Source organism: Cinclus cinclus, chromosome 5, assembly GCF_963662255.1.
Source record: "Cinclus cinclus chromosome 5, bCinCin1.1, whole genome shotgun sequence".
Classification (NCBI taxonomy): domain Eukaryota; kingdom Metazoa; phylum Chordata; class Aves; order Passeriformes; family Cinclidae; genus Cinclus; species Cinclus cinclus.
Genome location: NC_085050.1, coordinates 53,897,056 through 53,923,324, shown reverse-complemented (window position 1 = coordinate 53,923,324; position 26,269 = coordinate 53,897,056). Strand labels below are relative to the sequence as shown.

The 26,269-nt window shown below is 40.2% G+C and overlaps 1 protein-coding gene across 2 annotated transcripts in view; it reads right to left on the bottom strand.

Moving 5' to 3' along the window:
* The window catches only part of UNC5C (unc-5 netrin receptor C), a 242,362-nt gene that overhangs the window by 81,633 nt on the left and 134,460 nt on the right, over positions 1–26,269 (bottom strand). For both annotated transcript variants that reach the window (XM_062493830.1, XM_062493832.1), the window contains exon 2: positions 5,008–5,229. In XM_062493830.1, coding sequence (XP_062349814.1) covers positions 5,008–5,229 — 222 coding nt within the window. The remainder of the gene's footprint in view (positions 1–5,007; positions 5,230–26,269) is intronic.

Genomic DNA, 26,269 nt, shown 5'->3' with positions numbered 1-26,269 from the left:
ATCTCTCCCTGAGCTCTGCTTACTTGGGGATTGGGGGGCACTGGCATTTTCTATTTGGGCTGCCAAATTAAGTTCTTCAATACTGTTATTTGAAGACATCCAATACTAAGAAATAATGGCTTTTTTTTTAATATAAAAAGTACTAGGACAAACAAATGCAACTTCTCAAAATGAGAGGTTGTATGATGACCTTAGCTGTATAATCAGAAGTGCCAGTTTAAACAATGACTTTTACCATTAGGGCAAGTCAGCCTTCTAATATTTGGTGCGACAAACACCAAAATAAATTGCTTTCATGAGATGTACACACAGAGAGGAAGATGAAGTGACAGAGAATTTTGTACTGGAAGTGAATTTCCTGCCTCTCTACATGGTGCCAGAAGAGCACAGTGACTGTGAAGGTTTCCCCACTGCTGTCTTAGCTGCAGGACCTTGTAAGAGCTGTTTTAAAGGCAAAAGGGCAGATGTCAATCCTTGATATTTCTGCTGAGAGGGTGATCTATTAAAGACTTGGCTAGCTGGGTATCTACTCCCTCGACAGGCTGTCAAACCCATTGCTTAAGGTAACAAACTCCCATTTGCCAGATCAATGCTGGCCCTATGTCAAAAGCTTGTTCTCCTTTCGTTGAATCTGCAAGCCATCCAAAAATGTTTTACTAATTGGGAAAGGTAATGGTGGAAGATAAGTATTGGAATTTCAGTGGTGGCTATGTAAAGAAACTGAAGAAAAGAAGTCAGGTTTCTCCCTGAAAAGAAGTGCATATTTGTCCACTCCAAGTACAGTTTGATAAACTCTCTTAATCAGACAAAAGCAGGAGGTCGTCAGCAAACTACCCAAACAGTAATGCTGACTGAATTGCACTATACATCTATTTAATTAGCACTTAAAGAATCACAAATGTTTTCTCCTTGCATGAAAGAGAGAGAAGAAGAACATGTCCCTGGCATTGTAGAGGGCACAAGTGGGTTTATAGACCATTTCACCTTAATAGTCAAGGAGAAAATATTACAATGCATATCCAAACTGGAAAGACAACAACAAAAAAAAAAAGTCCAGATTTCTTTCTTCTTTTCTCTTGTACATTACTGGCATGTGGGGTTTGATATGGCAGCATTTAATCCCTATGGACAAGTGAAAGGGGTGCAAGACACTGATTATCTACACGTTCACAGTTCTCCCACCACTGCAGGATTGGTGTGTGTATCTAGGAAAACATTTCTCCATAAAAGCACACACGCAAAATAAAATAATGGAATCACAGAGTAGTGCAGGTTCAAAGGGAGCTTTAAGCTCATCTTGTCCAAATGCCCTACAGTGAGCAGTGACATCTTCAGCTGGGTCAGAGCCCCATCCAGCCCAACCTTGAATGTTTCCTGGGATGGGGCATCCATCACCTCTCTGAACAACCTGGTTCAGTGTTTCGCCATCCTCATTGTAAAAAAATCTTTCCCACAGTCATTTTCAGAGATACAGTAATTTTTAAAATGTGCACAAACTGCTCTAACAATTATTGATGTTATTGAGCTCCCTGCCCTGTAACAATGGAATTTTCTTCCCCCCAAAAGCATCAGTTCCACTGGGCTCCTTTTATTTTTGTTGCTGTTATCTTTTATGATAGTCAGCCATAAAATCAAATGTGTTTCCTCAAAAGAACTCTCATCTCTGTTTTTTAAAACAAATGTTCTTATTCTTTCTGCATTAATGGGAAAATATTCCAGAGACATAGCGGCATAAAAAAGACAATGCCCTGCCTTGTATTTTACATACATAGGAAATGAAAGAGTCAAAGGTGTGCATTAGACATTTCCAAAGCACCCAATTGACTTCTTTATGAAAACACCTAACTTTTTCCATAAAGAAGAAAAATTCCAGTGAGTCTGAGGATTTAAAAACAGAATGTAATGATCTTCTGTGCAAAGCCTCAGGTTTCTCAGACTCAATCAGTATAAAATAGTTTGCTCTCTCTTCAGGCTAATTCAATTAAATAAAGTGGTACTAGAACACCCTGTCACTGTTACGGTTCTCATCCTCTCCAACCAGAAGGCAACAACTCCCACAGAGTCCCCAAGCATGTCCTTTACAGCAATGCTTTACCCACTGTCTAAAAATACCCGACAGTGCAAAGTATATATAACTATTATTCTCATTTTGTAGCTTTTCACTTTCACAATGAAAAAAATACAGAGAAAAATTGTATGAATATTTCTTTCCTCTCTTAAAAATTAACCTTCTTAATACACACAGGATTTCTGTCTAGCAGGTCTCTTCAATGAGAGCTTAGCTGTACTCTAATTCCATGTTATGTGCCATTGCTACTGCTGTGCTGTTTTCTCTGGTCTTCTCAATGACAGAAAAAAATTTGCCTTATAAGAAGAGTTAATCATCTCTACATAGATTTCATTCCTGGGCACAGGCTCCAAGTCCATGAACACATAATCTTTTGCAAATCAAAACCTATTTCTCTCTTTCATGCATCATTTACAATCCCAAGGTGATGTACTGCTAGCATCACACCTGTACTTTAGTTCGCTTTCTTCCTGATTACTCGTCCTTTAGAAAAGAAAGCACAAGTGACCTTTATTCTTTCCCTCTCATAATTTATTGTCTGTTTGCCTTGTTTTCCTTTGCTTTGCTTGTGTATGTAAAGAATTAAAAGCCTGGTTCAAAACCAGCAGCAGAATATCTCCTCGGCACATTCCTCCTTTCATAAGTAGGCAGAACAGACCTTAGGAAGAGTAAAATATCAGGAAAGAAGAAAGCACACAGTTTTCAGTTGCTGGGATTACATGACTGACCCTGCAGAAACACTGCTTGAGTGAGATCCCAAAGAAGTCTGGACCTAATCTGGTTTGTGGGCAGTTTCTCCTGCCTCTCTAACTACAAGTCAGGAGGCAGCAGCAGCAGCAGCAGCAGCAGCAGCATAGGTTTAGACCTAGAGGGATCCTTACATCATCCTCTGAGCAGCTCAGTCATTACTTCTGTGCCCTAGGTTACAACTGCACTAGCTAGTCATAAATAGCAAAAGAAACCAAAATAGTCTCAAAAGTGATAGAGTCCAAGGGCTTTGCCAGCCTCACTGGTGCAAGCTGTCAAGCTGATATCTCCTTCTTCGAGTACCAGAATGAAACTTCACAGTCACTGTCTCCTGCAATTTTTTTTCTGCAGCTTAATCTACAGTGACTATATTTTCCCGAGCTTCCATTGATTTAAAGCAAATATTATTTTACCACAACCTTAATTAAATTCTTTACCCATTTCTATACCACTTATGTGCTATGAACCCTGTATTCCAAATCTGCCTACAGGAAGGTGCACAAACACTGCAGCTGTGACATGCATCAACCAATATTCTGGCAACAACCAGGCTGACTGACAAATTTGGATTTTGATGACAGTTTCATTTTAACAAGCTATTAGCATGACTAAGTTTGTGGCTCATGTGCTAATCGTTTGACGTGCACAGCTTTTGACACCTCTCCCCCTCAATGAACTCCAGTAGATGATATTAATCTTTAATTGATAATTGCTCTTATTGCAAACATAATTGCTGTGGTTTGTTATTCAAAATATTTGTCCTCTGAAATATGTTGATGCTTCTCTTTTAAAGATTTGCCTTTTACACTTGTAGAATGCAATTTCCTTTATAGCATTGCCAAGTTTTCCCACAATGAGGTTTTTGAGAAAAAGAATGAATATTTCACCTGTAGTGAAAAAACTTTCATGTTTCTAAATAGTGATGTTCATGAAAACTTAAAAAATTAAGCTTTTTTTCATAGCTGTTTTCATATGCTATGAAAATAAAATAAGCTTTAAGTCACATATGTCCTTATGTTTGCCCATCCTCATTCCCTTGGGATCCCACCAAATGAAAAATACTGAAGAGTACTAAGCAACATTAATTTTTTTAAAGAGTTTCTCCTGCAGTCAACTTGTGGAAAAGCCAGTTTTTATAAATAAATATAGAGGCCCCAAGTATAATACAGATCTTTTTCCTACAGCCTTTATTCCTACACCAACCTTATCTTTTTCAAGTGAGAGTACCAAGAAAAGCTTATGCTTTTGATCTCTGTGCAAATAAATGAGCTGAAACAAATAAAACTTGTTTCACAAGAGTCTTCCAAGACATCTGGTGGAGTTATTTTTCTAAGTAATTAGACCAAGTGGTGGTGTAATTCCCAAATGGAAAGTACCTTCTTGCTTGGTAACCAGTTATTTCTCAGAGCCATCAAAACAGCAGTAAGTCCTGCCTCTCTCCTTGCATGTGTCTCAGACTCTATTGATTACAAGTCTTCCCAAACACTGCTTCTTTATTGCTCAAACTCCACACCCCCTTTTTTAATTTTTTTTTTTTTTGTGCTGTGAGGGTCCTGCTTTACTTCCATGAATGTCAGTGGAATTTTTGGCATTGAGGAAGGACGCTAAGATACTCTAGTTCTCCTTCTTACAGGCTCCATGGAACAGGCAGAGAAGTGCAATGAATAGCAGCCAGGTGCTCACTCTGGATCAATAGTGCTCTAAAGTGTGCCCAGTGTGCTTTCTCTTTTCTTGCTGAAAACTGATTAAATTTCTCCTTTTTTTCCTCACATCTCCCCAAGAAAACATCATTCTAGTAACATCTGAATTGCTCCTTGACACTTTGGGGAGAATGGTTCTTAGCCTGTGACAACAACACAGTGCAACTACCGTGAATTTGTGACACTGGGGAAGTGAACTAGGAGTAGTCCTGCCTAAGGAAAGGAATTTCATCTGTGCATGGTTCTCCTGTTTTTCTGGTTTCAGATTTGGTTAGGGTGCTCTACACACTCCTGTTTCACTCACTGACCTGAATGCAGGCACCACCCCTATGCCATGACAGGAACATTTTGCAATGCCAGATACAGAAAATTCACAGCTGTAACAGGAGTAAAGAAAAGCAGCTGCCATATGAAACAGCTGCTAGATTACAACAGTGGTCTTGATATTAATGGTGTTCATTCTCATATCTTCGCAACATAATACAAACTTACCAGAGGTTTCATCTACTCTCTCATCCACCACATGGTCCTTCTGATGAACCCACTCACTGTTGCACTTAAAATAGATCTGTGTGGCTGGACTTGCTTTGCAGTACAGATTCACAGGCTTGTTCTTTACAATGTAAGCCTCTTCGGGTTCAATGAGGAAGTGGGGCAATGGCTCTGGAGGATCAGATGGAAAAGTTTCTGGAAGTTCATGAAAAAAGTCATCATCTGTAAAGGAAAAATAAAAGAACCAAAATTCAGCTGGCAGACACTTGCAAAAACTTCATGAAAATTGAAAAAGGTGTATACTTTTTGAATAATATGTAATCTTAGGAGCATTCCTAAACTGAGGCGTAGACGCACTGCTGTTTCCAGACTGGAAGAAATTGTTCTTTACATCCTAAGCATTCTTTCCTCCCTGTGATGTGACAGGGATGTACACATTCACAGTCTGGGATCAGTCCTTTGTTACCATCATTGGAAATACCAGCAATAAAGCTTTGTGTTAGTGCTTGGTAGAGTTGCCTGAAAAACCATAAAGAGAAATAATAGAAACTTTCAGAGGCTTCAAGGTCACATTTTCAGTAGTGACTTACCGCGCTGCATAATCAGGTGTGTGCAATATCTACCGCCAGCTGAGGCTGGTCCAAACAGGAAACAGTACCTTTTGTTTCAGATGAGCAATTTGAAATCTGCTGAGGGCAAAAGGCTAAATTCAAGCCCAGTCTGCACCTCTTTTTTCGTTCTCTGACTGTCCTGCTAAGACTGCTAATGAAGGTGCCAAGCTATGTTTTATCTACTCTGTCAGTAGTACTTTGGTGTGTGCAGTCCTTGCTATGGAGAGGACACAGGAGCTAGAACATGGGTAAGGGCAGCTGTGAAATGGTGACATTTTGAGCAACACATGGACACGCACTATTGACACAAGGTACCTCAGCACCTCTCTGGTGCTGCTGGTAAAGAATTAAGACAATGAAAGAAGTCTGGAGAAGGAGGAAAAGAAAGAAGCAAGGAAGCTTGACTGAAAGCAAGGAAGCAAGACTGAAAACACCGAATGTGCATACTTCCCTTTCTTCCTCCATCTTCATAAATCCTGTTCTACAACCCCTCTGCCCCTTTGTGCAGAGGAAGTCCGCCACATCAGAAAGCACCAAATTCAGCAGAGAACAGCCCTCTCCCCATCTCCCTCCCCACCTGCCACCAGAGCACAGAACATCCAAGAGGCTCCAAGCAGCAAAGTGGTGGAGGGCACCAACTCCTGGCAGACCCACCAGCGGTGAGCTGGCAGTCCTGATGGCCTCCCTCAATCTCCCCTTTCTGCCTCTGACACAGTTGTCATTATACCTTGTGATGGACGCTGCTGCTGATCAATAAAACGCCGTGGAACATGCAATTGAAAATGAAAATACTGGCTGGCTATCTCCTTCCTGCCAGTCTTCATGAAGATGAAATATCAGACAGCTCCCTCCCTGAACCTGAGACCTCCCTGTGCAGGCCTTGTCCAGAATGACAAAGGACACGACTCTCCTTCCAGACACCGCTTTTCAGAAAGACAAGAAGGAACAGGGACATGAACAGGGATGAAGGAGAGAGGGGAAGAAGGCAATATGGTACCCATCCATGCAGCTGTATGAAGGTAAGCTGCACATCTTTATCAGTGATGGGAATACCTTACAGAGCAAACCATTTTGTGAATCTCCTAAACTATTTATGAAAAGAACATATGTTCACCATTTCTTTTTTTTTATTTTTATTTCCTACTCCCCCTTCATATTAATTTAAAAATACTCCTGTCTTGCTTGGTGTCTCATTTTATAAGGAGTATTAGGCCTGACTCACTACTGCATAACTCCCTGAAAGTTAATAGAAGTGAACTGGTTCAAAGATAGAATAAAAGGCCAATAAATAAGGCCTGACATTCTTCTAGCAAAGGGAAAATCTGTGACACACTATAACACTTACATTTCCATCTACAATTAATCATTTCCAGATACTCAAATTAAATTTAATTTTTTATCACTTTCCCATGCTTCCTTTTATTTCTGCAATTTCCTTTTCACTCCAACAACACCAGCCTTCTGCAATCCTATTTCCTCTCCTCATTAGGTATTTCATCCTTGGTCCATTTTACTCCCCGTTTTTTTCCAAAAAGAAAGACGAGTTACAGTAAGTTAATGGGAGTCCTCATTTGGTTTCATGACAATGAAACATGTCTGAACAGAATCAAGAGGCTTTTTAGCATTCCCCATCCCCTTCCATGCACACCTCCCCTCTTCCCCTCTCCTACATACTGCTCCATAGACATCCATGACACAGAAACATTAGAGATGAATCATTTCCCCTGAATTGCCACAGGATGTATCTTTTTCTTCTGGTCATTTAATTGCAAATCAGCAAGCAGACAGATGGAAACTAACAAAGCACACATATGTTTTATAATTAAACAAGTATTGCTTCACTAATTTCTGGTGACTGGAAGAACAAATGCATTTATTTTCACCACTAAATTTCTGCACATTATCAAAGGCAATAATTACAATGCCTGACCAATTATCTGCACCTTAACAAGGATAGCTAGAAAGTCTAAAAGGAGGGATCAGCAAGCTGCAAAAAAGAAAAAAAGAAGGTTTTAAAAATTAATTTTTTAATCAGCCTGAAAAACAGGTGTGGGTTTTGGCTTTTTCTCCTGAAGGTAACTGCTTATAAAGTTTAGATATCATTTGTATGCATTCAAAGTACTGCCCAGTACATTATGAACTGGTCTCACATTTTGATTGTGGAGATAGCTGCATCTCTCCACCAAGCTGCCATCCCACAGTCAGGTACAAGCCTGTTTTCTTACTGTCTTCTTGCTATGATTCCTCTTTGCTCTTCGTGAGCAATAATAAACCTCAGCTTTATTTTTCCACACTCTTTCTCATTTCTATCAAGAGGCATCTGAAACGCTCTTAAATGTTAGGATTATAGATGGAAACCATTCACAAACTGTCACACAAATACTGCTCAAAGGCTGCCACGTCCCTGGAAACTGGCATTTAAAACCATCACTTTCAGAAAAAATTTAAGATAGTAGCTAAGAAAGATTTTTTTTTTTTTCCTTTTTGCTATTTGAACTTGAGAATGCTCATTCCATCCCTGCTGCTGTTAATAGCAACAATGCTGGTTTTTTATAGAGCAGTTTCTCAGGAGGAACATATAGAATATCACCATGACTGCATTTGGCAGAAGAAATCGCAATCCCACTGCAAAGCTAGTCTACCTCCATTAGCACTGAGGGAACCCTTGCTGCTGCTTTTCACTGCTGAAAGGTAACAGGTGGCTTAATCAACCTGTGACCCACAGTGGGAAGTCACTCGGTGTTTCCTGCACCCCCCAAAGAGATGGGGTCAGGTGCTCCAGGGAAGCAAGGCACCCCTGCCCTCCCACCCAAGCACACCAGCTGCATGGTGGCAGGATGGTGGTTTACAGGTGGAGAGGGTGTGCAGCCCCAGTTCCCCTGTGCCAGGCTGTGACCCTTGCTTCTCAGGATGAGCATCTTTTGAGAAGGAAGAACCTTAAATCCCCCCATGATGGCTTGCACATCACACCAGGCACAGCTTAGGCTTAGGACAGTCAGCCAATCCAGCTGCTGATTTGGGACAGGGCAAAATATCCCTAAAAATCTTACCCAGATAATATCAGCATGGGACATTTGACTGTGTTGGGATTTTTTGAAATTCTCTAGAGAACAGACCTGGTAAAACCAAAGCAATCTAATGAATTTGTGTTTTCATGAGGATGCAGTTTCTAACAACTGAATAAACACATCCATCAGTTTCTCCTGACCAGCTGTATTTAAACACAAGTCATTCCTCTCTCCATACAAAAATCAAACTGACTTAGATATTTCAGGGATGATTTTGTTATCACTCTGTGGCCTGTTGAGCCAGTTTCTATAATTTAGATGGGGGCTGCCTCTCATGGTGTGCTCCACTGCTGTATGAGGGTATAAATTTTGCCTGGGACTTTTGATCTGCAGCTTCCTGACTGGTTATCACCGGTTATTTAAAATCCTCATCTCCCAGTAGTGCAACAAAGCAGCAAACTTTATAACTCTATTATTTAACTCTCCTAAGTAGTTAGATTTTTTTTTTCTTTTGTCTGGAGGAAAAAAGCTAATTAAACCATTTGGGAGTGATCTGAAAGTGTAGATACAAACAAACACTAAAAATTCACACACCTGATTTCCAATCATTATGCCAATGTCATGTGCCTCAAGTTCCCCTCACAACCTTGATCAAACGCAAACACAAGACACACATTGTTCTCCCCTGTTGTAACAAATCCCCTTCTGTGCTCAGTAACTTTGAGTTGCAAGTTTACTCCTGCAGTATGTCACATTCATCTTTATTTTCACATAATAAAGTGTACAGCCCATCTGTTGTTATTGACTGATTTATATTAGCAAGACAAAAGACCTGATTAATGGTACTGCTAAACTGATTGCAGTCATGCAATTCATTCATATTAAGAAATAAATTTTTAAAAGCCACTTTAATATATAAACTTAATTTGGAATTTTTATTTTAGTTGGTGGCCCAAATACATAGATACACTTTTTATTTGCCTTCTGTAGTATCTGACAACTATGATTTTTAAAAGCAAAGTCAAATGCAAATCTATAGCCACTGAAATAAACATTGATATAATCTGGCATGGGCTGTCACATACAGTAATTTTAGCTTAAGTTTAGTTCCCTTTTCTTTTAAGGTAAAACAAATCTTTGCCTAAGTCAGGAGCCTTTTTATGTCAGGAAAGGCCTTTATTCTTTTCATGCATTTGCCGGTAAAACTGTACACATTATAGCTCTCCATGCATGACACGTGAAAAGAGAGATTTAATGGTATCCTTTTATGGATTAGTATCCCTGCTCTAATCTGTCGCAGGAAAATATTGTGCTCCATACACCAATCTATTCATCTCTAGATCACTAGTTTTATTACTATATACAAAGCCTTAACTCTCATCAGCCCAGCATATAACTCAGTATATATCTGAACTGCGAGACTTGAACTATTATTGCTTAGATGATAATATATTGGACCATTATCTCTTCATGCGAGACCTGAAGCAAATTCTTCTCAAATGGAATTTACTTCAGAATGATTCAAGAGCAATTTAAAATGAATGGCTGCAAAGTTAATTCTATTTGCATTTGGATGCCCATCACTCGGCATGATCATTCTCCGAGCATTGCAAGAAAGGCAGCTGGAGTTTACTCTATGGATGGGATTTCTGTTCAGGTTTTAATGTTATGATTAAAAAGCTTTCTAGAGCAACAAGTGCTATTTACTGTGAAATTAACAGCAGGTGCTATCAGTTTATCAGGATGGAGGCAAGGGTTTGGATTACAGTGCACAATCTTTCAGGAAAGGAAAATTGCTCGGCTTGAAGTCCTTTAGTCGCAGGGTTTTCATCCTCCTAGGAAGGGCATGCAGTGCCACCAAATGGGAAGCAAAAAATACTGTATGCCATAGAGCCTGCCTCCACCTTAGAGGCCCACAACACCATGGAGCAATGAATACAACATTAGTCCAAACTGAATAAAAACTGGGAAAAAGCAGGGCTTTTTCTAAGAATCACTTATTAACAGTTTCCATACTAAAAGGCCCTCTCAACCCTGCCTCAGCCTGGGAGACCACACAGGGACAGAGAATGGGCACAGAAAAGTGTAGCCTGTGCCCTGAAAGAGAAAGCCTGCCTTGACCTGGGGAGAAGGAGAGTGGCTCTCTCAGCACTTACACTCTGTCAGCCCTACCTCTGGCTGACTGCAAGGTGAGCATGCAATAAAGCAATCACTCCTTATTCTTCATCATCTCAAAAGGGGAAAGTATCCCCAGACAGCCCAGGAAGACTGCAATTTTGCAACAGCAAAATATTTGGCCAACCTTGGAAGCTGGCATCTGCTTGCTTGTAGCTGAATTCACTGGCAAACCTTTTGTGCTTAAAGATGAGGCTTGGTTTTGTGGCAGCCCACAAAACAGATCCTTGTTGAACTTTGCTGGACCCTACAGGGAGCAAGGTCAAGGGAATTTCTGACTCAGATTTACTGAGCACCCACAAAATTAAATGTTCTTTTCGTCAGGGAAGGCAGAGTGCAGGCACAGTCTGGGAAAAGTGACAGAGAAATCAATAGGGCATGCAATGTTTATCTTTTTTGGGTGACTTCAGCCCAGAAATAGAATAAATAAAGACCACAAAACGAAATGAACTTTCCCTGCACCTGCAGCAGCTCAGTGAAGACTCCTAGCATATCTCAGCTTAACAACACATCCCCTGGAGGTCAAACCCAAGCTTTGCTTCCATTTAACAAAGGACATGTGCACTGAGGGGCTACATATGTGTCAGAAGGCTACTGGGCAAAAGTCTCCCTCTCAAACACAGGAACATCAAATAAAAGCCAAACACATCCTTTCCTGTCCTTCTGTACCCCTAGAAAAAAACAGGAACTTTCACAGCAGCACAGGAATCAATACCTGATCCATGGTGAGCCACAGGCACCAACCTGAAGCCCTTTCAAAAACCCGTACAATGGGCATATCAGATACTTGAAATACTGGATTATTTGCTCAACTAAAGGGTCCAGGAAGGAGGTTTCTGTTATTTGGACACAGTCTTACTGTAACGACCATCCTAAATAAATAAGCCATACCTAACACAGTAATCAAGCCTGTTATGCCCACCACACTCTGACTAGCCTTCTCAGAAAGCTGTGAAGAGCTGAAGGGGAGAAGAAAACACCATGCTTTCCCTTTTAACAGCAGTGCACAGCCTGCCATTACACTGGGGGAATGCTGAGGGTGGGAGCTGCAGCTCAAAAGCAGGGAGGTTTCACAGTCAAAGAAAGAAGCCAACTGAGTGGCTGCTGGTGTAGATCTGGAGTAGAGCCCTTTCCTCTTGTGCACTTCTCTCTGTACTCCTGTTTTATGTGAAAGCTGCATGCCCAGATACAAAGCCAAGGGCAGAGGAAGATGAAAGAATAAATGGTTATCACTCAGCCACAGACAATGTGGACACTGTGCAACATGTTGCCTACAGCAATCAGTGTGTTCTCCATCTCCCCTGCTCTGACAGTGCTGTCTCTTTCTCTCAGCCCAGTGCTTGGAATGCATCTTGCCTGGCTTACCCTGGTAAACTGCACTGCTGTTAATCAACAACTAATTCCAGTGCAGTAAAATATGATTTGTGTCAGAGTAGGGAAAATGAGAATCACATCTAGATAAAGAAAACACTGTACCACCTTTAGAAAGAGTTTTGAAAATTATATCTTACTGTTGAAGGAAAAAAGGCACCTTCTTCCAGTTTCTTTAATACATAATTATAATTAAACTTTCTGCTTCTCTTGAAACTTTAACAACAACTAGATGAGAGGAATATTGAAAACAAAACTCCCCGTGCTCTGTAACAGAGAGAATGTTTTTATACATCCCACTGCTAATTCAAGACAAAACCTGAAGGTATATATGTAGGCATGACCCCTAAAGTTCTGTATCCAGAACATCACCATTGCCCTGAGACAAACTCTGTGAGACTACCAACTGCTGCCTAAACATGCAAGAGATGGTGGAGGTACTCATTAGCATTGGACTGGGCATCAGAAAATGACAGAAGATGGTATGATTTTATGCAAGGCAATTGAAAATTCTTTCTGTCGCATATGAAGAGCACCAATCTGTTCTTTGAACAACAAGGTTTATAAGACTTGCTGTCAATATAGGAAACTTAATGCAGTAATCTGCAAGCACTGTTTTCTATGAGTCTGCCTAACCATGTAAATAGATAAAATAGGCTGGAGGCATATCATCGGGGGTGAGGCTAACTTATGAGCATTGAGAGCATGAAATGTAAAGTGAAGAGTCAAGGGCCCTGTTTCTTTGCTGTCCTGACCTGAGTACCAGCAGTCACATCCCTCTTTGCAAAATATTAATTACTTCTGGTGGAAACTCATGGTATTTGTATAGGGCTACTGGAAAAGGCTGGCTCAGTTACTATGCCATGGCTCCCAAAAGTACAGCACTTGAAAATAAAATGCTTGACAAACAGCAGATGATACCAGTGACATTTCATGGTGATTACTCTGTGGAAGTTTCCACCCTCTTTCCACTTCCAGGGTTGTCAAGCATTGGAACAGGCTGCTCAGGGAGTGCTTGAGTCACCATCTCTGGAGGTATCTAAGAGACGTATAGATGTGGCACTTAGTGACATGGCTTAGTGGTGGATTTGGCAGTGCTGGGTTAACAGCTGGACTGTCTTATCTCAGAGGTCTTTCTGACCTAAACTATTCCATGAATGTATGATTCGTTTAAAATATAAAAAAAAAATTTAAAAAAATATAAAATAAAATATTCCTGCTTGGGGAGAAAAAAAAAAAAAGTGGACTACAGACTATATCCAAGGCTTTATCTCCTTACTCTGTAATGTAACAAACTCACAGAGTAACATGCAAGCGTTACTTTGCCAAGCACTCAGGCCCTACAGTAAATGTGAGCTACAGGCATTTAACTGGAATGCTAACACAGCTTTGTTAGATAGGGTTGTGCTGGTAGAGTTGAAGCCTTTTAGTGTTAGTTGTGTCTTCTGTGATATAAATACAACATATGAAAAGCAGAGAAATTTCAGTGTCAGCCTAGGAGGTTTTGTGTCCTCCCTCCTAAGCATTTTTCATTTTGGATTCTAGGCTGCGATGGGTCTGTGTGATGGCATGGGATCCCCTCCTAACCACCTGAAATCAAAGTCTAATTTGAAACATTTCTGCCCCAGCTGCCATTAGTGGTCATAATGGTTGACACAAGGTCAAAAATTATGAAACCTCTGAGGAGCATCATTTCCTCTTCAGTGTTAGGCTTCACTTCCCTTTGACACATTAGTCCTGAAGCAGCTCCAGGCTCTTGACCCCTTCTTTAACCCTGATAACTAATTAAAGATGGACAAGGCTTAGGCAAAAATACTTTTCGTTAAACCTATTCATTCTCAAGTCCCCTTCAGGCATTCTTTGACACACAGGACAGATCCTGCCATACTTACATGAACATGAAAGGAGGTGTCAGTTACAATAACACAAAAAAAAATCTCCTTGTACCAGACCTGACAACCTTTGTGGTTAGATGGTAGAATGCATTTTACAGCACATAAAATATATTTGTAACACATACTGGAAACAAGTTTCCTGGGTACAGTCCAAAGCATACAATTCAGGAAAACTTCCAAGTATAATTAACTCTGCACACATTTTTAGAATTAGAAGTTCAGACTCAGGTCCTTTATCTTACTGCTATGTCAACACCCTGAACATGGTGTCCCAAATATGATAACCAAATGAAAAATTGATCCCACCTTTTCTCAGGCTCTTAAGTCTCTATCATGTACTGGAAACAAAGACAGAGCTTAGGCCAGAGTCATCAACTGCTGGCAAATGGATTTTAGGGCCAGTGGTAAATCATACTGCACAGCACAAGTTTGTTTAATAAAGAGAAATCTGTGTGCAATGCATTGTTGATGGTTATGGCACAACAAAAGGAGCTCCATACTGCTACCTTGAGTGAGGACATGTAACTGAACGTTGCATTTTATAAATACTTTCTCTGCTTTTTATGTTGTTTCATATTAATAATTAAGCTTGCTTCTTGCATCAGTATGTTAGGGTTAAAACGTCAACCTTTTGTTTCCAGCAAGAATGGTTATTTTTACCCTTACATTCCCAGTTATTAAAACTGCAGCAGAGCTTTGCTCCCAGTTTTGCAACACTTCAAATGAAAGCATTTTTGTCCCATCAAAAAGTGTTGATACAACATCTCCTAATTAATAAAGCTGAGATCTAGTGGGATGTCATGGATCCTAATTTCATGAGCTATCTGAAGTGTATAGTTAATCTGGACAGCAGCATCACTCCACCTCAGAAAAACATGGGACCCTTGACTATACCTAAAATACTAGCTCAGTTACATGGCCACCTGGTTAAAGCATTGAGCTGAGACCCAGAGGATAGATATTCTTCTGTAACCTTGGGGAAATCTAATCTGCCAGGTTCAGGGTCACATCTGCAAAATGTATTTGGGAGCTTAATAGGTAGCACTCTTTTTTTCACTACCTTCAAACTGAGCAAACAAAGCTCTGTACTCAGATGCCTCCTTCAAAACTTCTCCCACATGCATGCCAGTATAATATGCTAAGCAGCCAACAGTTACAGAAAGAATTGCAAACAAATCTGTGTTTATAAAATGACTAGGGAACAAAGTCTGTCTGTGCTGGAGTTGATGCAAAGTTTGGCACTGGTCTCCCTTTGCATTGATGGAGCAGCCTGAAGGGTTCTCTGAAGGGCTCTCTCCATGGGCTGGGGGAATCCTGCTGTCCTGAGACTAACATTAATCCTCATGAATATCTACATACTCACTACTTCTTTTCATGGTTCTTAATGAAATTATTATTTGCCTGGTGCTGGTTACCTAATTTCATCCACAGCAAAGTTTTCAAGAACCATAAATTATTTTGTATGAGGCTGGACTTATCCCAATAGAAGTTCAAATTGAATTAGAAATCCATTAGCTGAATTCTAAGCAGGAGCTTCTGGAAAGAAGGGGGAAGGAAGAGGGGATCTTAGGAATTTGAACACCAGATGTGGAAAAGGGGAAAAATCCTTAAAAGAAGTAGAAAAAGAATAGAAAATATAAATATCTTCTTATTGAATCAGACACCCGGGTGTTTATAGAGTCAGATGGAAAAACACAGATTATTGCCTAGGATCAGAAATATGACTCAGACATTTATTTATTTATTTATTTTGACTAGCAATTGGTTTTGAAAATACATGAGATTTTGTAAGCAGATGAAAAACTCTGTTCCACTTGAATATTATAGTTTCCATCATGAAAATACCAACAGATTCTGTGCACTATATATACTAATAAAGCTAATAATGAGCTGATCCTTAATACAAAATAATCAAAGGCATTCCTTTCTCTGAGGGAAAATGACAGCCAAAAGTGTTTATTTGCTTTGGAAACATACAGGATGATTTAATCAGCTACTGTCCTCCCTTCAGAGTGTGCTTATTTGAGGAGACACATGGACAGTGCATCTCATTGAGCACATGTCTATTTGCAGGGAAACATACCCTGTCCTCTTGCCACTCTACCCTTATCATCGGTAGACACAGTAAAGGAAGGACAATGGAAGGTGAATGGTGCAAGTTCATCAGAATTAACACCCACCCCATCCTTTTCTAAAGCTGGAATTTATGATGGACAAGGCCCACGGAGAGAAACTTCACCACAGTCCCTCTCATACAAGCTACAGAAGCAGTTTGCATCCACACAGTTCTTTCAGAAACTGGTTACAGACAGGAAATCTTCCCCTGCAGTAACTAATTTCATCTACACTCATTCTTAAGTCCTGCTGATTTCTTACTCACAAGCCCTCTAACAATTAAAAAACAATAAAAGTCTTAACATTCAAAGCAAAACCTGAGACAGCAGTCTCCTGGCTTTGGTTTGCCTTCAAGTCAATCTTTAGCTCAAGTGTCTTTCCAACATCAGCAGCACCCAGGACACCTCAAACAGAAGTTGTTGTGACCAGAGAGCAAATGTACAGTGCCTGTGGGAAGCTCTGACATATTCCATCAGACTTCTGAATCCCAGCAGGTAGAACTCCAGTACCTGCAAAGTGCATGGTCACCCTTCCCAGCCACCACCCTACCCTTTGCCTCCAAATCTTTTCAAGCTCACTCCATGGACACTAACCAAAAAAAAAATAAAAATGAGGGGGGAAAAAAAGAAAAGGGAGTTTTCTGAATATTCAGTAATCTAACTTATGTCTGGAAATGATAGCTAAAGTAGAGAAATCCCCAGAAAGTGCTGAGAACAGATCCGGTTCTGAATTTTTATGGACAGACAGAGTGAATGTTCGGAGACCAGCAGCTGAAGTTTAACCCCTGAATCTACGAATCACACACTGACTTGCTTCCCTCCCTTATCTGTTCCTGGTCTGCTATATCCATTTTTAATGTAAGGTTCCTACAGGAACTGTTATCTTCTGATAACATGAAGTCAACAGAAAATGCCACAGGAAGTGGGGCTTCAGATCCTGCAGAACAAAAGCTTTGCTACCATGTTAACATTGCATTTCTCAACAGTACTGTGAATTGGTTTGGATGAAATCAGAAGCACTCTGTAACTCACACCACAGGTCAAACAACAGTATTGTTTTTCAGCAGCTAATAGTATACAGCAGAAACAGAGGGAAATGACAGCTTGGAGTGTTTCTGGCTCAACAGCCTCTAGCAGCAGGGAGAAGAAACACAGAGATACCCTCCTCTGTCTTGCAGATGCCACAGGAGATAACACTGAACAGCATGCAGGACAAGAGCATTTAGCCAAACTGGCTCTTAGATCTGCATTGCCTGGATTGGGACACAGGGGCATTTATACCTGTTGTTGACTCCCCTGTGTCTAACAAAAGCAGTATCATTCAGTGATGGTGCAGATTATTCCAAGAAATTGCATTTGTCTGTATCTCAGTCTAGTTCAAAGACTGTAAATCTCTGAGGTCTCAACTCCCTCAGCACAAGTAAGTCTGCTATCTGTGGCTAGAGCCTTTACCCTAACGAGAAGCAAATAGATTCCTTTGGTTTTGATTTTTAAAATACAGATCTGCAATCAAAAAGATAGAGCAGCAGTGTTAATGAATGAATGAAAAACATAAAGAAACACTTGAGAGGAATAACAGAAATGCAATTAAGTTAGGGGTTTTGCTGGGCATGTTTTGTGTGGCCGTATCATATTTATTTATTCAGCACTCCTCAGCAAGTCAGTTCAAAGCTAGGGAGCAATGAATCAGTGCTCTAATCTCCCTCCCCATCATCCCCAGCCTTTGTGAGGAAACTGATATCCAGCCCCAGCTGAATCTGTCCGGTTCTAATCATAAACACCATCACTACAGAAACATGGACTAAGCTGTCTGACTGATCTGAGCACAAGACATACGTATTTCAATTCCACTTTAGTTTTCTCATTTCTTGCTTCATCCCTTTGCTTAGGTTTTCTGTCATGTCTTTTCTCCCCCCATTTTTATCTTCTTTCTTGCCTCTAGGAGGCTATCTTTTATTTTTTCTCTTTTTTGAAATCCCTCCCATTTTTTTTTTTTTCCTTCAAGTACAGCAAACATAACTGGTCAGGGATCTCCTTATGCTGTTGCAAGTGGATGAAGATTAACAGACAATAGGTGTAGAGAGAATGACTAGGGACAGAGACCTCACAAAGGCCAACATGAAAACTACATAGCTGTACCTACTTTCAAGCTTTCAGAATAATTAACAACAGATCTAATTTATCCACATTCAAAATCCTCTCATCTGTGCAATAGCAATAATGTTCTAGCATAAAAGAAGAGGTGATCCTGCTTTATTTTGGTGTCTAACAAGAGACAACAGTTTAAAGTGGTTATCCAGTTAGTTTAAACAGCTTTTTCTGCTCTTCATTTGTCAAAATCGGCTTGAATAGCGAAGTTCATTTTGTAGTTAGGTAGCCTCATCCAGCAGGTTACTAATTTATGATGAGACAACCACAGTGGTATTAAATCAAACGTATCTAAATACATAGTAGTGTATATATGTATATATACATATATACATATATATATATATATATATATATATATATATAAAAATATATATAGTTCTGTGATTCCACTAGGCTTGGGGAAGAAGGGATAGAAAACATATAAAATTAATTGTTACCCGTAGTTAGTGGAGGTTTTCACCAAAAAGGTCATTTGCAATGGTTCATTCTCCAAGCCACATTTCCTTTTAAGAGGCAAAATCACAGCACATAAGCAAATTAATATCTAAAATAAAACAACAGCTGTGCATTTGGGTAGCAATTGTATGGAAGAAACCTCAGAAGCTCGTTAGTAATACTTAAAGCGAGGGGTGTGTTTTGGTTGGCTTCCCACTGTACTCAGTGCTGATGCCAAAACACATTATAGTACAGCTGAAAACACGTATTGTATGAGCAAGACTGTCAGCACTTCGCTCACTCAGACACACACACACACACACACACACACATAGCTGAAAACAGGTATTGTCTGAGTAAGACTCTCAGCATTTTGCCTCAATGACCTGGGCTGTAGCTTTCTGTTAATAAAAGAAATATCTATAAGCTGAATTGCTTCCTTCCCAATCCTACTTCTGCCGTAAGTGCTCCTGGGAAACGTAGTAAACTGTCATTCTACTGACACTAAACAGAGCACACCACTTCCTACCACTGTAAATTAAACTGAATTTACCTCCCCCCTTCAAAAAGTGCCCAACTGTTGCGTTAATCTCTGCCAATATGCTGAATTTACAGTGCTCTGCACAATTTACTCAAAGTAGAGCCTGGTTTTTAAGTGACTTATTCTCTTCCAGGATCCTCCTTCTCATACAGGACAGCTTATGGTCCAGGTGAGCAGAAACTCAAACAGATTGGAAATCAACTAGGAAAAGACTTTTACATAAAAGCCAGGGAGCAAATGGGCCAAGGTACTGGGGACACACTCAAATGCTTCAGAAGACAGCAAATTCACAGTCTGTTTTTCTGTCACCCCACACATCAGCTTCTTACAGGTTCTGAGGATCTTCAGCACAGCAACCTTGAAACCTATGACCTGCAGGCTTGGAAAGCAGATACCAACCATCCCCAACACCTCTGCACTGGCTACAACCATCACCACTGCCTGGCCCTGTGTACTGCAGCTTCTGCTGGCTTCACGTTGCCCTAGCCTGCTACTCCCAGGAGGAAAACTGCCAATCCCCCATGAACCTGCTTAATGTATGCAAAGGTGATCTTGGGTGCAGAAGGAGAGGGGACTGGGTAGCAGCAAGAGCAGAGAACAAGTTGCTGTACATGACAGTTCATTTCTGGATAGCTGAGGAGATTAATGCCTCTGCCTGCTGCTCATGCATTACTGTCCCCAGCCATACAGAGATGAAATGCTGTCATGTACAGCAACTTGCTCTTCACTGCTCAAGCAGAGAGAGCTCATGCAGTGACTACTTTCCTGAACCCCAAACCATGGCAGAGAATGTTTAATTAAGGGAAGCATAAATATGAAGCATGCACTGTATTTAAATAATGTACTGTAAATGCTTCATCCCCGAACAACTGGAGGAAAAGCATGAAAACTGATAATGCCATTGATCACAGTACAGATCAGTGGAGTCAGCTATGAAATAAGTCTTCTCTTAAATGAATAATATGAAATAATACTGTTGAAATCTTTCTTCATATTTGCCCCACTTTCCCTGGTTGTATTACTGCTCTTATCATTTGCCATTTGTAATATCTCCTACAAACCTGAAAATAACTGTTCCCCAGGTACTTTTTTTTTTTTTTTTTTTTTTTTTTTGGTAGCATGAAGTAAATACTAGAGAAATTGCTGGGCTGCTGGCTTCAACACCCCAAAATGAACAGAGATGAGGAGTTCTGCAAGTGCACAGTAAACCTGCTCACTTGGCAGAAAACCTGTCTACTTCTCTGTCAGCAGTGGTCTCATGCACCTTGAAGACAATTTTTTTCTTTTCTTTTCTTTTTTTTTCTTTTCTTTTTTTTTTTTTTACAGCATGGACACCCTGTTAGACTGAGAACTGATTGAATCAGGAGTCAAGATCATCTTTCAGAAATCTCAGTCTAGTCTTCACTCTTCTAAAATAGCCCTAGCCACCACCACTTTTCTGAGGATAGGGTTGTGACGTTGAGTTGAGATTTTTCTCATAGCCTAGGGAATTAAGAGTCAATTATCCTTTGGAAGCAGTTTGTCTAGCATTACTAGACTGCTTTGAAAGACCGAAACTTATTTCTGAGGCAATCTAACTCCTGGGTTCTCTGCTGAGGCCACAAATGGAAACCAATCTAGATGCTGAGACTCATGCAATACAAAAGAGTTCATTAGAAAGCCAGCACAAGCACAAATTAAGGTCAAAAGTCTCAGGTATCATTCAATTTCACAATAAGAAATGTCAGACAAGAAATAAAACAAAAAATAAACCATACTGCTGTCTGTACCTCTTCCACACAGGTCTTTTCTAGTTGGTTGTTTTCAACCAACATTCTTCAAGTCAGAATATACCTCAGACTGTAACTATGAACTTAGTAAGTGTCTGGCAACTAATTTCATAAAACTACCTGAACATCTAGATCACAGTGCATAAACACTGACTTGCTCTAGCGATAACCACTGAAGGATACAGAAAATTTTTATTTGCACATCAGCATCATTACAGTACCCCATTTGGAAGGGTTTTCAGCGGTTCCTACAGCCAGAACAACTCACTTTACAGCTGACAGCTTAGAGATTTTTATTTTTTTAGGGGGGTGTCTAACTATATATGGGCAGTATAGATATATTCACCCATATATAGGTAAAGAGATACTTTTCTTTAGAAAAAAAAAACCTAAACATTTTCTTCAAAAAAATAAAAAACTTGCACTAAAATGGGCATTCTTGAGCTTGTAAGTCTTGCAGCTGCTTCCACTAATGTCACGTGAAAACTATTGCCTTCATCAAGCTTAGCATTGATCCCATTATTTGGTCCAATTTTCTCAAATTACTTACTTCGAGCCTTATTGTCTCATCAGCTATATTCACTCATTTCTCTGCTACAGGGCTCCCTCATCTTATTTCTGGGATGACTTAGGTTTCAACTGCTCAGATATATATAACAGTAAGTCTTCTAAACTGTAAATACTGTGAAAACTTTACCCTGTTTAGACACACTAGCAATCTTACTGAGGCAGTGCAGAAGGCAAAGCATTTTAATTCAGGAACACCCATATGGATCGTGTTATGCTATGGACCAAGTAAATAAAATTCTTGTCATCTGTTGTGGGTTTTCCCATTTCTATGAACAGAATTTGCAGCATCTTCTGTTTCCTCTACATGGATAATGCAGGTGCAACCATATCTTGGGACCTTTGAAGACAAAGGCCAAGAGATTTTATGCTTTTTAGGCCACTCTATTTATATACTCCTTTTCATAAAAACTCTAAGTACCACAACAGGGTAAATGTAAATGGAAGAAGCCATCAGATAGCTAACAGCTCTTCCACCAAACCCATCTGCCTGAACTTGATCCTCGTTGGGAATAACACATCATTGTAATTATTTATTGTATAGAATTCCTCCCCATATTCAATTTTCTGACCACAATTCTCTACAGAAGTGACCCAATTGAATTTAAAAAAAAAAGGAGAGAGAAGGACTATGAAATCTGGAGAAATTAACATGCAATAAACCATTTCTTCTGTCAATTTTCTCATCTCCTTTTATTAACAGATTTGTTTTTGAAGCAATTATACACGTGCAAACCATTTGTGGCATCTCTTTACTTGCCTCCTGACATAACCATTATTAGGGCTGTCACAGCTGATTGGCTGACAGCTAGAGAAAGGCAGTTCTGCAATGTCCTGGTACTGCAAGTCAATACCAGCTGAATAATAATAACAACACAGCCCACAGGCCTCCTATTATTTTTCTTTCCAGTGGCTGTGTTGAGAACAGTTCCTACAGAATTTTGACAGAAGCAGGGAACAGTGAGGATGGTCTTCATGTGCTCCCTGAATCACATACCAGCCATAGACACTGCTATTCCACCTCACAGGCAGGTGCCCACCGTGAGTGGTGCTGAGCTTTCAGCACACCCAGTACATGGTGTGCTTCAGAAATGAGTCAGGCAAACTCGCACAAATGTACGGCACTGCGGGTCCTGTCACTCCAGAGCAAGCTGAGTATGCCCTAAGGTTTGCAAAACTAAATGCAGCCCAGCTGCCTGGATGGATATCCCCCCTGGTGAAGAGGAGAAATTGGTGAAGCTGTCTATTAATATCAAGAACCTGTGAGAGGGGGGCCGGGAGTGCCAGCACTGTTTTTTCAATCATACATCACTATGGAACATTTGATTATCATTGCTTTGAAGCACACTGTGTGCCAACTGTACCAATTTTGTCAGGAAATTTGCAGTATTACAGCTACCAACTGTGTCCCACGCTGCAGTGACAATTCAATTCTCTGCAAGACGAGCCAGTCATGTGGGCGCAAGACTTTGTATTGGCTTTCCCTGTGCTCCCAACATCCTAGGCGAGGACAACACGAGGCATGTTCCTGCCAGGTGTGGAAAGGAAGACTTACATCTCACATGGGAAATAAGTCCAGCTCAATATAACATAAACCTGGTGGCAAAGTCCTGAGAAGGGAGCTGTGTGACAGATGTGTACACAGGGCTTAAAAGGCCAATCCCAGCTGTTCTACAGACAACTTGAATAAGCACAGGCAAGTCATTCAGTCCGTATGATCAGAGTAGTAATCTTTATTCTTTCCACCCTTATTTTACCCTTTAATATTTTCAAGTCCTGAATGGACAAAGATGACTTTTCACTGGATTCATGCTGCATCTAGAACAGATCCACCTTAAACTTAAAGCCATAGCTATGCATCTACAAGAGTCTTCCCTAAACCACATTTAGACATGGATGCAACAAAGTATTTACACTCCTGGCAGGAAGACACTTGACCTTCCATTGATTATGTCTTTGATCAAAGAACCATTTTTCTCTGAGACAGTGCTAATAAACTGATTAACATATGAGCTTATTTTAAAATGAACCCTCCAAGAAATTTGGCCTGTGGGCGTCAGACTACTTTCTCACTGAAAAAAATGGATGTATTATGCTTCCTTTTGAGTTTAATCTGGGTCTACAACACAATTTGAATTTTATTTGAAGGCAGTGAACCACTTTAATCTTTACGGCTTGGATAATAAAAGTGATGAAAAAGTGACAGGTTTCCCTTCAGCACATTTTGTGCCAGTCCACCTGGGATCCCAGATATTTAGCTTCCACTGCAATCTGCAGTACTGGATCTTCAAAAGTATTTGTACCAGTTGTACCCAAGATAAATACAAGCTGTGGTGTGTCTAGATACTAGCCAAAAATAGCCAGAGACTCACTGAAATAGCACACAGTAAGCTGGGCACATGGGAAGGGAGGAAACCTTTTAGCATTTTTCCAGTGATTATTTTAACTTTGAGGTTTTGGTTTGGTTTTTTCTTCCAGCATGAGCACATGACTGTACCATAGAGAATTTAATGTAGAAGTGCCATATTACCAAATGCTCATAATTGCTCTGAAAGGGACAAAACTAATAATTTACTTGCTGTTAGGTGTTGATTTTGAAAGAGTTTATCTCCCATTATTTACAACAGAACTAAGATTACAGCTAGATCCTGAAAAAGACAAATAAAAGACAAATTCACTTTTTTGAAAAAAATGAAGGGAATTGTCATGTGAGGAAGGGCGCCAGCTTTGTCACTGCTCTCTTGATACCGAGAGAGGATGTCAAAATTCTGGACAACAGAAGAGTAGGCATTTAGAGCTGTGAGGTGGGAGGCCCTGGCAGAAGAAGGGGATACCACGGTGACAGGGAATGTAGCTTCACACTGGAACCTGCTTGTTTCCAGGGGAAGTCTAGGAGCATAGAAATTCAGCATAATCACACACCCACAGAAGAGAAAAACCTAGAACTACCCTTCAAGATCACCTTAATTTAATCCAGGACCAGGAAGATTAAATGTTTCACTTGTAATGATAAGGTCGTTAACCAAAAGTGGTGAGTATTAAGCTGGTTTGGATAGTGAGCACTTCCCTACCTTGACAAGCATGGATGCCTGAACTGAAATCTACATACTCTGCATTTATAAACCTTGATTAGGGATAATTGTACTGGTTTTCAATCCAAAAGAGAGACATCTACATGTGCCACTGCCATTGTGCTGTTTTAAAACAGCCTTTTCCTCCTGCAAGTGATATTTTGTGAAAAATAATACAAGTCCTATTCCAAAATACCATTACACATTATGGAGCACCCTTACTGACTTCCTCTGGTGTTCTCAAAGGGCTTACCTCCTACCCCTCCAGAAGAAAAAGGCCAAAACCCCAACACTTGGCTAAAGGAACCACTGCCTTGTACAAACTGATGAGCTGTTCCAGTGTGTCAGAATAATCTGTCCTTCAGTCTGCTGGGACCGAGGGATTTGGGCCAACACGCTGAGTGCACACACACATGAGAGTATTCTGTACTTATGTACCCAGGCAAAAAATTAATCTTCCCAGTAGAAGGCAACCTTCATGTCCTTTGCCTGTGCAACTTTACATAGACCTGGAACAATCAGTTAGGATTTCCAGTAAAACAGTCAATTCAGTAACAATAAATAATAGTGGGTTTGCAAATCCTCTTGTTGAAGGAGTCTGGGCTCAAGAATACACAAATGCCAGTTTTCTCTTGGCTCCAGGTGTCTCTGTGCTCTAGACTGAAGAGCAACTGGAGACTGCTAGCAATAGATGTTGACCATGGGGTTGTGTGAAAGCCTGGAAAGCCTGCAAAGTCAAAACACCACTTTCTGTCCTACACCTGCTGCACAAGCACCATTTTAGTTCTGCCATTGCAATGCACGCTGGATAAACAAGAAGAGTCATTCTCTGTCTGGTTATCCATGAAGCCATGGCTGACCAAGATAAAAGCTCCTTCTGATGGCAGTGTGTATCTCTACAGCATAGTCTTTGTGTAACAGCAGAGAATAAGATTGAATATATAATAAAGTTATGATTTTTGGAAAGGGAACTACAGAATGAAGCAGGGAGAAGAAAAAAGAATAATCCTAATCATTTCCTTTGGTGGACAAATTGGTAGTCTATCAAGAATAAAATCAAAACTTTAATAAACTATCCATGCCTGAAATTTCTCTATCAAACAATACCTCTGAAAGTATATAATGCAAGCACTAAGCTACTTTTCTCATCAAAGAAACAAGTACATGAAAGCAAGAGTCTTTGAAACTAAGAAAAAGTGACTACCCGCTGTGCCTCCATACAAAAATACTTGAGTTTTTCTCCTGCCACTCAAAAAGTGGCTTATTATATTAATTTTATTCTAAGATTTAGATTTTATCAAAATGTTAAGAGATGAAACACTAGTTTTTCAAAGCAACACACTAAATAGGCATTACCCTCACAGTCCCTCACAGTTCCTCACAGCCTACAGCATTGGACAACATTTAGGAAAAACTTGTTTCTAAGATCGCACTGTTCTCCCATTTTACTCAGTCTCTCTTGCTGTTATTTAGATGCAATGAGGTATTGCTTTGGAATCAGGATGAATAAAGGGCCCTTGGCAGAACCTTGTCTGAGCCATATTAAATATGCTC